We start from the raw sequence: 11,550 nt of genomic DNA, 5'->3' as shown, positions 1-11,550 counted from the left end.
ACCTCAAAAGCATATCATCAGCATCTCATTTTCCTCATCTCTCAGCTTTTGGCCGAGTTACTGAACATTCAGAGAATTAACCTCAGACTATATACAATGCATAAAGAGCTGAACCCTCTTGCCTGAAGCAGTTATACAGTATGGGGACAGATTTGACATGATGGAAAAACAGAACAGTTTCAATTATGTGGACAAAGACAGTTTGCGAATGGTAATGCGTCCCAGTAGTGTTTTAACCACCCACACATCTTCTTTAAAGACAATGCATGTACCCAACGAGGCGAAAACTCAAGTTTCTGCACAAGCATTTAGTTTCCTCTTTCCTTGTTCTATTCCATCTCCGCTGTTGCAGTTATTTATAGAGTTGCCATGGCAGACAGTCTTTGCTCCACGAGCACAGAGAGGAATAGATTTAATGGGGGAAAAAAGTAACTTTGTTTGAATAAATATGCTGTGCTAGTTATTACCTTTTGAGCCGTTTTGAGCAAACTACTGTTGAACATTTTGAATTGTCACTCAGATCAATACATTACTGCATACGGACAACTGTCTAAAGCCGGTGATATAATGGTGTTGCATAGAAACATAGACCATTACTGAGAGGCGACACAAATGCATAACATCTTAACATGTTATAAATATGCATAAAACTTTACCTTTGTTCGACAGACCATATAAACAAGACGGATGAGGTATGTGTTTGGTTCGGCTGAAATACCAAACAAATTAAACAGAAGCAAATTATGGAACAGTGCTTTGCAGACCATAAGACACAATAACAGATGCATCTAATTTTGAACCTCCTCTCTGCAAAATGTGTTCAGAGGGGAACACTCTCTCCACACACGATTATTCAAGTCAAAGGAATCAAATAAATAGAACACAGATAAATAAATAAATAGACAAATGAATAGATACCTACGCACTCAATAAATATGACAACCTAAATACTATAACAGTGTAAAAAAAGAAAATTCAATTGTTAAGATACTGCTCACTCAAGGTACTGCAATTTAGAAGTCAAAACAGTTTTTCTCCACTGCAGGGTGTTAGGAAAAATGCTTCCCTGGACATTTTCTGTATTTTCCCATCAAAAACCACTTTCTCAGCCCTTTGCAATGTTTTGATCGTTTGCTGTCATCTTACAGGGAATGACATTTCAATTGTTTCCCACTTGATCAAAGGATAAATAAATCTGGCATTTGAGCTGACAGGCAGTTTGTTTGCCGTCTGATGCCACAGACGTCTCATTTCTCAGAGGAAGCATGTTTGTGCTCCACCTTCTGAAGTACTGAGATAAGAGATATAAACCATTTTCCTATGTTCCTGAAAACAGCGAGGGCTTTTGAAAACAAAAACAACTGAAATAGTCACAAAAAAACACATCTTAATACACGTCCCAGATCAGAGCTTTCACATAACATTGCTCTAATGAACATTGGCCTATAAACAATTTATCGAATGGTACAAGGTTGCCTCTTCATTCACGCTCAGTTTCAGTCATGGATGCCAGAGGAGGAGAGAGTGGAAGGATAAAACAGTCTCTTGCCATTGTGAATGCAAGTGCTCGAGAACACAGCTGATGGACAAAAACAAACCAAAGGGACATTCAATCGATTCTCCTGTTGTTTCTGTTGCAGGCAGGGATGACGGCACTGCCTCAATGCAAGACATCGTTGGACAAGAAAATTCTCGGTACAATAGGACACTGCTTGAATATTTCAGTTTAAGCATCTAACGCAGATGCAAAGAGATTAATAGATCGCCCCCGAACATCCATTGACTGTCCTCATGTCGACATGAGAAATCATAAACCATAGTGCAGTCTCTTCCGTGACTTCAGTTTTCTTTAATACCTAGTGGCGGGATTTGCTGTAACCGCCCAACGAGTCATAGCTGCGGCTTCGGCTCCGACTGCGACTGCCGAAGACAGAGTTCCAGGACGAGCTGCGACTGTAGCTCCTGTAGCTGGAGTAACTGTGGCTACGGCTCCTGCCTCGGCTCCGGCTCCGGCTCCGGCTCCTGCTCCTGCTCCTGCTCCTGCTCCTGCTCCGGCTGCTGCTCCTGCAGAGGCTCCGGGTGAGGCTGGGACTCCGACTACGGCTCCGTGTGAAGAGGCTGCTCCAGGAGGACACGCTGGTGGAGCGACTGCTGGACGAGGGGCTGGGCCGGAAGTAGGGGATGGGTCTCTTTCTGGCACTGTGGGGAGTCGGACAGATGTTAGCATTAGAGGGAATCTGTGGTGTGGAAGAGTGATATGCATGTCACATAATGTGACAAGAGTATCAGGTAAGAAATACGAAAATCAGACCTGGTGATTCGCCGAGCTTCCAGGTGGCTAGGTGAATCTCTCCTCCTTTTTCTCATGGGGGAGTAGGACTTGCGCCGCCGTCTCTTTCCGCTACGCTTCCGACTGCTTTTGGCATCCTTCTCACAAGAGCTGGGTTTCCTCTTCCGCTCCCGAAGCCTACCAAGAGAGATGACATAAGATGGTGTTTATGAGCTCATTATAAATGCTTTGCAACCCCTTTATAACAAAAATCGAAGTATTACACAGTAACTAATGTAATTTCTCTGTATATGTTAGTCTTTTCTATAGTGAGATTCGTAAAATCATTTTAACACACAACTTTTACCTGTCTGGACTGTATCTTGAGTAACTGGGACATCTGGAGCTTCCACTGCCCACGCTCCCCTTTCGTCTTAAACTTGGTGAGCGGGAGTACGACCTTAAAACACAAAAGTGAATACATGACAATGGGGTACTGAAGTGGTGTACACTATTAAGGCGAAGTACTGAAGCATACTGATATGAAGTGAAGTACATTCGATCCCAAATGAACCAACCTGTCAGATGATAGTGATCTGCTTCGAGAGTAGCGTTCAGAATGTCTGGAGCTCCCCGAGGATATACTCCTGCTTCTGCTGCTGGATGAGCGGGCTCTTGTCCGCTTCCTTGAAGAGGCCACCTTCTTCACTGGAGAGATGACACACTTCTGGGGTCTCCTTACTTCGGCCCTACACCCTGACGTTATCGCCTCCCTGCAAAGATAAGAGTGGGGAGTTTATTGCTTGTGGTGACATGACAATTACACCAACACCTTATCTTTATATGCATGGTTTATAGTGACAGGGTAGAAAGGAAGAAGTCAATGAAGGATAAATACAGCAATAAATACAGACATTTTAACTGAGGAACATTCCCCAAGGAGGCAAAACTTACCTCTTGCCATTCCTGTTGAGAATGGAAGTAGACAAACCACCATCCACATGTAGAGGTTTGCAGAGGGAAGCATAGCTGGTCACAGAGTTGCCTGAATCGGATGCATTATCTCCATCTGCAAACTTCAGCTTCTCTGGTGAGGCGAGTGCCTGACACAGGATCTTTTTGTTGCTGATGACATTTATATGTGAAACACCAGTTTTGGTCGACGGGGGCGAAGACGTGTCATTCCCAGAATCGTAATCCTGTGGTCGTTTGCTCTTACTGGACAGAGTGTGATGAATCCCCTTTGGGTTTACAATCTCACCCCCAGGTTTTGACTGCAAAATCTGTAAACAGACAGAGAGGAGTTGTTGCTTTACTTCTGGGGACGTTTTCTATAAGTTTAAGCAGCTACCTGTATGAATACTCTATAAAGGCACGTATTTCCCTTCAAAACACAGAGAAAGATTTTTGTTTTTTGGGACAGAAGACTTGGAAAGATTAAGACATCATGCAGATTTGTCGCATGCGAATAACTTTGAAAGGAATAAAACTCAACTAAATTTAAAGGAACAAACAAAACTGTCTCCAGGAAATTAACTTTTAACTAAAACAAACATATGAAAGGAACAACAAAAGAACTGAGAAGAAAGAGAAACTATGTGTGGATAAAACTACCAACTGCTTTAACTCGAGTGAGTGAGAGAGAGAGAGAGAGAGAGATAGAAGAAAACAATAGCCCCATTTAAAAAGCTCTTTTAAAGAACATTGAACAAACATCACAAAATGGGTATTATGTAGAAATGAAAAGGATTGCAGATAAAGAGATATCCCATCAGTCTAACTATAAGAAAGCCCTGAGAATAGGACAGATGATTGTGCTTTTTCCCTGCAAGAAGAAAATAATTAGCCTGCAGCGACCTACAATATATCCCTAAGTCTGCGGATAGCATCGACTTACCAATCAAGATTTCCTCCTTAAGTAGGTAAGGTGTAAGAAAAAGGGAAGAGCGGGCAACATAAGTGCATCATTAGAGTCGTAAATTGCAAGAAAAAGACAATAACCCTCTCTTCAAACCCAGAGCCAGTTAGACTTTTATTGTCAAGTTCCTTCTTCTTTCCTTAATAGTGCTTGTTTTAGAGTATTCTTGGGGACAAGAGGCCCTCAGATACCTTTACTGTGTACTCAGTCGGGAATAGTTAATGTCTCAAATCGTGAAATGTGTGTGCTGTAAAAAGTAGGTATTGCCATAAAAGCTAAAGTCTGTCAGGCTTTTTATGAAAACCGAGTCTATTAAACTACAATTAAGTTCGTAGAATTTGAGAAAGTGAATTAATTTCACTTTTTCTTTTTCCTAAAGTCCACAGACATAATGGAATCAGAGGACCAACTAGTTGAGTGTTTGGATAAAGTAAATCTGCTCCACACAGAGTATAATCTCCCTTTACCTATGGAATGCAAGCTGCTAGATTTATTTACTCTGCCCGCCCTAATACTTGTTTTCTGTTTTTAGAATAATCCAGTCTGCAACATCCGACCAAACCTAAAGGCTGATAATCCCACGGAAAACATAAAACAAATCTGAAGGAAGATCCTCCACCAACACAGACTACTATCATGGACACCTATTCCTCAATATCCATGTACAGTATGAGCGCTTCACTGTTGAGGATTCAAACGGATATTCCCTCAATAAAGACTACCTATAGACCAGTTGGTTGTCTTGAAGGCACTCTTAAACAGTGTAAACCTAAACTGAAAAACAAGTTTAATACAAGCCACATTTGAGCACTAGAATTGATTTCCAAATATGTCATACCCACCTTCCCTATACGGATTGCTTTGATTGGGAGGAAATATGAAACATACCCAAATGTTTGGTTATTCAAAAAAGGCTCATATTTTTGTTCCAGTTACAATATTCCAACAGTATGTCAAGGGCTAATCTAATTTCATTCATGGTAAATTGAATTAAAGCCCATGAAAATGAACACTGATAAACACTATAATCACACAAAGTGATAACTTAGTACTATTGCCACTTAGGTATTCAACTGTCAACACCTTTCAGAGAGAGATGTGGGTTTTGAATACAAAGCATGCTTCAAAATGTATAGGTTATTGCATTTCACTTATAAACCCTGTAGTCTGTGATTAAAAACATCTGTGGATGTAATTAGCATAACTTAATGATTGCTGGAGAGAAATTAAATGTATTTCATGCTTGACGAGCATGAGACAATGAGTCAACGGACAAGGCAATTTTAAATAAAATAGAGGAACTGTCCGTGCCTGCCGAACTTCAAGTCAAAGTCTTTCAAATAATATGCAACTACTGTACAACTACCTTGTATCTGAAAAGTATCTGATCTGTTACTAATGATAACCATGTTGGGTAACACTTTACGATTAACTGTCATTTATAAGACTATAAGATGGGCTATACATCATAAGTAGTGTATATACTATTGATGAACACATATACTATAATAAACTGTTTTGCTAGCAGATCTGATGTACTGTAATGAGAGCTGATGATATCAGGTCACTTTTTTACTTTTCTGACATTTATTAATACTGTATATTAATAATAATAATAATAATAATAATAATAATAATAATAATAGTAGCTAGCTACTGTTTAATGTTGGTAAACACTTAAGAATACTCATTTATTATTTGCATGTCCACTATATAAAACAAACATGTATTGATGGTGTATTAATGTAAGTTATTATAAAGCATTACCACATTGTCTTGGATAATATCTAGTACAGTACTGATCAAGCCAAAGAAATGGTGCTGAATTGAGAATAAATTCATTGCGTGTTGTCATTTTGCCTGCAGCCCTAGTGATTTCTGCCCCATTAGCTTTTGACAAAAAAGATTTACACATCATCATCATTACTTGCCTACCACCAGCAAGTTCCCAGAGTGGCATTTTTGCAGTTTGTATTTATTTGATGGTGTTAGATAAAAACATAAAAACAAGAACAGATGACTTTACTGTTAAATGAGGCGTTAATAAAAAAGAGGTCAGGAAAAATGAAACGGGCCGTGTAAAATTAACTCGATCAAAAAAATATGTTGTCTACTACATCCTTCCTTTCATAGAAGAAATAGAATTAGAATGCCCCCATTGCCCCAGAATATGAGGCATGTACTGTACCGTATAGGACTGCTGTACTAAATGTGATTTATTTTTCAACATCTATTTCTTAAGATGTTGATTACAGTAGGTGAAAAAAAAAGGCTTTTTTGGCATAGGTCTTGACAAAATTGGGAATGAAGAAGAAGTATCAAATATATCTAAAAACTATTTCAATAAATGTTTTGTCATCTTGGGAGATGATACTATCCCATGGCCAGTTGCTTGTTTTGATCTGATAGCTCTGGTGAATTCATCAGTACCACTGCACTGAATCTTTGGCCTGAGATAAGGAAGCTCTTTTTTCATGGCCTCAGAAGGGTAATAAAACTATACCACTGGTACGTAAGTTAAGGCTTAGAATCCCGAGGAACACTTACGGTGCCAGTAGAAAGGATGGAGCGATAGTTTGGTGCCGTTTTACAGACTGACTTGACCGCTGGCCCCCACTCAAACCCCCTTTGGTCCAGCGCTGCACTGGTCTCCTCCCTCAGGGCTGCCAGGCCTCCCAATGCAGTGTGCTCCACAGCCTTGTGCAGATGGTGCCTGTGGACGTATCCCGTAGGTGTTAAAACCTCACAGCGTCATCGTACAGTACATTTGTGTCTGTATTCAATCAACACTGATAACTGTGTGTGAGGGATAGGGAAGCTTGAGCAGTTTGAGCTGCGTGAATGCCCATTTGGATTCAGTTAATGACCACAACAACACTCTTTTCAGCTGTTTTCAAATAAAATGCGAACGCTCTTTCCTGGTGGCATGTGGTGAAAGTTGTTTTGGCGTGATCTGGAAACGACTTTCTAAATTACTATGTTTGACTTGGGCCCTATTGTGTGATGATGGAAAAACGGTAGAGGCACAGTGGGGACAGATCATATTGACTGAAAACCGCAGCTGATCAGAGATCAAGCCTCAGCTGTTTGAAGAATTATATGCCAACAGTACCAGCTTGGCAGAGCTTAGACAACCTGGTTCAATATAACCCTCAGGCTGAGTCAAACATGGCACTAATACAACCAGCCAACCGGGGGAAGGAGTACTCAGAACTCACAGCCCTCACTGTGGCGTCTCACACCACTCTCCAGCCTTGAACACAAGAACCCAAGCAAGGGGTTTCGATGGCTGGACTTCTCGATTATCCAATTCCAAAATGCAAGTGCCATATAATCGTTTCCTCCAAGTCTCCAATCGTTTTCACGGCATCTTTTTTGCAACACAGTCTCCTAATTAAATGGTGTGCCTATACATGATAGTACACATTCCCAGTTGTTTGTGTCCTGGTTGACGAATGAGAGAGTTTTGGACGATGCGTCAAAAACGGAAGATACGCTGCGTGAGGGTGAATTTGTGTGATTTGTGTAAGAAGTTCATCTTTATTAACTTATCGTTATAACAAATATTGTTGCCCACAGCGCGGATTGAACCAGTGACTTGCAGGCTGCAAGGCAAGGCGTTAATGCTTCCACCACCCCACCAGGCTCCTTATATAGCATTCCTTCCATATTCACCTACCAGTGTAGCTAAAAGCGTCAACCAGGACACACAACGGGAACGCACACGATTTGAGTAGGAGACCAGTCAGTTGTCAGTGGAGCACGGCATAAAGCCGGCCGCTGTTCAATGTCAGGAATGATTTCCTCGGCTGAATATCCCAGGAAAATACCCAGTAATGGAGAGATCCAGGGAGATTTAAAAGCAATCATCTCTGGTTTAAAATTATTTCAATTTGAAACCAGCTTGGGCTCATTGTTGTCCCTTTTACCTGTGTGAATGAATGGTAATATGGATGACAAAATGATTGAATGATTGAATGATTGAATGATTGAATGAATTAATGAATTAATGAATAAATGTATGACTGAGTGAATTACTGTAGTGTTGGGGTATCCATAAGGGGAAACATCAGTCAAATGTAATTGAGCTGTGTCTGAGAAAGCAGAAGTGTTGATCATGATCAACTTGATCTGTTGATTTAGTTGACTACAAAAAAATGGATAATGAATCTTAGTGTGAACCCTGATGAGGTAGTCATTGTAGAATGTAAATGTAAAATGTAGAAACTATCGACTAATGGTCCAGCAGCTTTACAAACCAAGCCTATAACCCCAGTTGTCATCAGCCTCAATAATAATCTGCCAAATCCATCAAACTATATCTGTGATTGCAAAAAAAGCCTGATCTGGCAATAAATCATTTTAATTGAGTGCACATCGATCTGTGGACCCGATTTTCTAGACATTCCTTGTGAAGTGGTGATAAGAGCTGCCTCTTCCTGTGATCAGAGAGTCACCTCTGCCCTATCAGTCATCGGCACGGTGTGACCAGACCAGTAAGCCTGGAGCTGATAAGATAAACAGGGGCTTGCTCTCCTCTCCTGTCCTCTCCTCTCCTGAAGTTTTTTTTTTACCTGCTCTCCATGCTGGAGGAACGCCAGGCAGAGCTCTCCGACTCCGACCTCCGATAGCGGCGTCTGCGGTGCGAGTGACTCCGTGAACTGAAAAAGTAAACAAGAGGAAAGCAAGAGAAGCGGGGGATGAGTGTCTCCCTCGTGAGGAGGAGATGGCAAAACATTGCACTGACAGACCCTGCCCAATGACTACGATGTGATTCTTTTTGCCAATTAATTTGTATGTGTCATACGCTCAGAGTCTATTTATATTTCCTCAGTATTGTAGAGTATTCGGTTGTTTTTGTTGTTGTTGTTGAAGTAAACTCATGTACAGAAGGCCTACCGCTCTTGCTGTCATTATCTGCAACTTATTGCTACCACCAAATCAAATCACCTGGGTCCAGGTGCTCAGTACCTTGTCACCTATTTCTGAATCCTGTTTTCATATTAGAGGACGAAATAGTCGGGGGGAGCAGACAAGAATGGTCAAGAGAGGAAAAGGAGGAGAGAATAGAGGAGAGTGGACACGATCAGGCAAAGAAAGGAAAGGATAGAAAAGAAAAGAGGGTTTTGAACAAGGCTCAGGTCTGACATTCTGTTACAGTCACACGGGCTGAACCTCACTCTGTGTTCAGGGACGAAGCCCGTCTCACTACTGATGAATTTATAAATGTTGTACTGGAGGTTCACAGCGTGAAATTGGCTTCTCTTTCTGCTCTTTATTCCCTTTCTTTGTGTGTCACTCTTTCAATCTGTTCTGCTCTTTAAGAGTTGGTTTTCACAGTGTTTCTCAGAACATAAAAGCAGTCTGGTTGTAGCTACACTGGTAGATTCTCTGCACACTGATCTAAAGGAATACTTTTCTAAAGCATCTTCTCATACTGTATTTTCTCCCAGCTTTCGGAAGGGTGTCAGGTATCAGAAGGGTGGCTTTCTATAGAAGGAGAGGGAGTGGGTTCAATAGAATGTACAGCATTTGAAAGATACACATTTATTCCATTCATTCACAAACCTTTTCTTGTGCTTTCGATCATCCTTCCTCTTATGCTTGAAGCTTGAAGAACTGTGAAAAGTGATATTAAACATAATGAATAATGTTTACATTAAAGTTTGCGTCCACATTGGTATGGAAGATATCAACATCTTAATTTTTAAGTTTATAGATGCCATTATTGTACATCAATGATCACTCTTATCAAACCGCAGTTACTTATTTTGATAAGCTAAATTAATACCATTTTGAATCATTTTGAGTGGACGATCACTTTAATTTTCACAATATGTAAAACTAAAAACTACCATATTTTAGGATTTCACATGGAACTTTTCAACAAATGTGCACATACCTGTGCTTAGTCTTTTTGGAGGAATACCTGGAGAAGGGAGACATAATGTGTTACTCTGGTTGCGAAAACACTTTCACTGATGTCTCTAGCAAGTGGTGTGTGTTTACCTAGTTTCTCTGAGGAATCAGCGCATGCCTTAGAACTTGCTTAGACACTTTACTCAAACAGCATAGCATAAATAATAGATCATTTGTAAACAAGGATATAAATACATATTCAATGTTATATGCAACGCAACTCATTCCTCTACAGCTCTAGGACCTGTACCTGTGCCGTTTACTTTTCTTTGAGCTCTTCTTCTTCTTCTTCTTCTTCCTCACTGGTGACAGGCTGTAGGAGGGAGACCTGTGACATCAACATCAAACATGGTGACCACACATGTATACTCTCATTATGAAACAGCAGCTACTTTTCTTTTCTAGAAGCAGATGATTTATGTGTCTCTGTCTCTCTGTCTCTCTCTCTCTCTTTCAATTTGTGAAACAGTCAGAACATTTCCAATGAGAAACCTTGGCGTTCCAGGGCGCCAGAGTGGGCGGTTCCTTTTATGAACTGACCTTTTCCTTTTCCTCTTTCGCTCAGATTTCCTCTTCTTCTTCTTGCCCTTGGCTGCAGGCCGTGGAGAGACATCATCATCAAATGAGCCGCTGCAACAGGAGACAGAGCTGGGGTTACTGCTAGCTGGGGTTACTGCGAGCTGGGGTTACTGCGAGCTGGGGTTACTGCTAGCTGGGGTTACTGCTAGCTGGGGTTACTGCTAGCTGGGGTTACTGCTAGCTGGGGTTACTGCTAGCTGGGGTTACTGCGAGCTGGGGTTACTGCGAGCTGGGGTTACTGCGAGCTGGGGTTACTGCTAGCTGGGGTTACTGCTAGCTGGGGTTACTGCTAGCTGGCGTTACTGCTAGCTAGGGGGTTTTGAAATTTCAGTACATTTATTAAAATTGAAATACAGAAATACCTCATGTATCTTAAAATTAACTAAAATGCAAAAATGTAATCAACAAATCACTCAATAAGTTGAATGTACATGAGGTATTTCTGTATTTCCATTTTAATACATTTACTGAAATTTCTAAAATCCTGTTTTCACTTTGTCATTCTGGGGTATTGTGTGTGGATTGATGGCAAATCCTTCTAATTTAATCCATTTTAAATTGAGTCTTTAACGCAACAAAATGTGGAAAAAAGTGAAGGGGTCTGAATACTTTCCAAAGGCACTGTACCTAAACACAACAATAACCCTGATTACATAACAAAGCGTATAATCCAGATCAGGTCCAACTGATAAAAGACTCACAGCTAGCTAGCCACAGCACTTCTCAGCAGTCAAGACCAGCAGCTCATTATCAGAGCAGGCAGGAGACAGTGCTGTATTGCAGCTGTACAACTGCCAGTGCCCTTAGCCAGCTTCACAGTAATTAGCTCAGGGAGTAGCTCCCATTTAGACCTGGAGTATGTGCT

The 11,550-nt window shown here is 40.9% G+C and overlaps 1 protein-coding gene across 1 annotated transcript in view; it reads right to left on the bottom strand.

Annotated features, from left to right (window-relative positions):
• Window positions 1-1,856: 1,856 nt before the first annotated feature.
• Window positions 1,857-11,550, bottom strand: part of srrm4 (serine/arginine repetitive matrix 4) — a gene marked incomplete at its 3' end in the record, with an annotated part of 37,625 nt that continues 27,931 nt past the window's right edge. Inside the window, exons 3-13 of the mRNA XM_083674277.1 lie at window positions 10,647-10,736; window positions 10,357-10,434; window positions 10,090-10,116; window positions 9,756-9,806; window positions 8,762-8,848; window positions 6,735-6,900; window positions 3,224-3,552; window positions 2,848-3,042; window positions 2,637-2,729; window positions 2,312-2,467; window positions 1,857-2,199 (exon numbers count right to left, since the gene is read on the bottom strand). Of these exons, the coding sequence (XP_083530403.1) occupies window positions 1,857-2,199; window positions 2,312-2,467; window positions 2,637-2,729; window positions 2,848-3,042; window positions 3,224-3,552; window positions 6,735-6,900; window positions 8,762-8,848; window positions 9,756-9,806; window positions 10,090-10,116; window positions 10,357-10,434; window positions 10,647-10,736 (1,615 nt within the window). The remainder of the gene's footprint in view (window positions 2,200-2,311; window positions 2,468-2,636; window positions 2,730-2,847; window positions 3,043-3,223; window positions 3,553-6,734; window positions 6,901-8,761; window positions 8,849-9,755; window positions 9,807-10,089; window positions 10,117-10,356; window positions 10,435-10,646; window positions 10,737-11,550) is intronic.

This window comes from Argentina silus, assembly GCF_951799395.1.
Source record: "Argentina silus genome assembly, chromosome: 7".
NCBI classification, from domain to species: Eukaryota; Metazoa; Chordata; class Actinopteri; order Argentiniformes; family Argentinidae; genus Argentina; species Argentina silus.
This window is presented reverse-complemented; position numbering and strand designations above follow the sequence as displayed.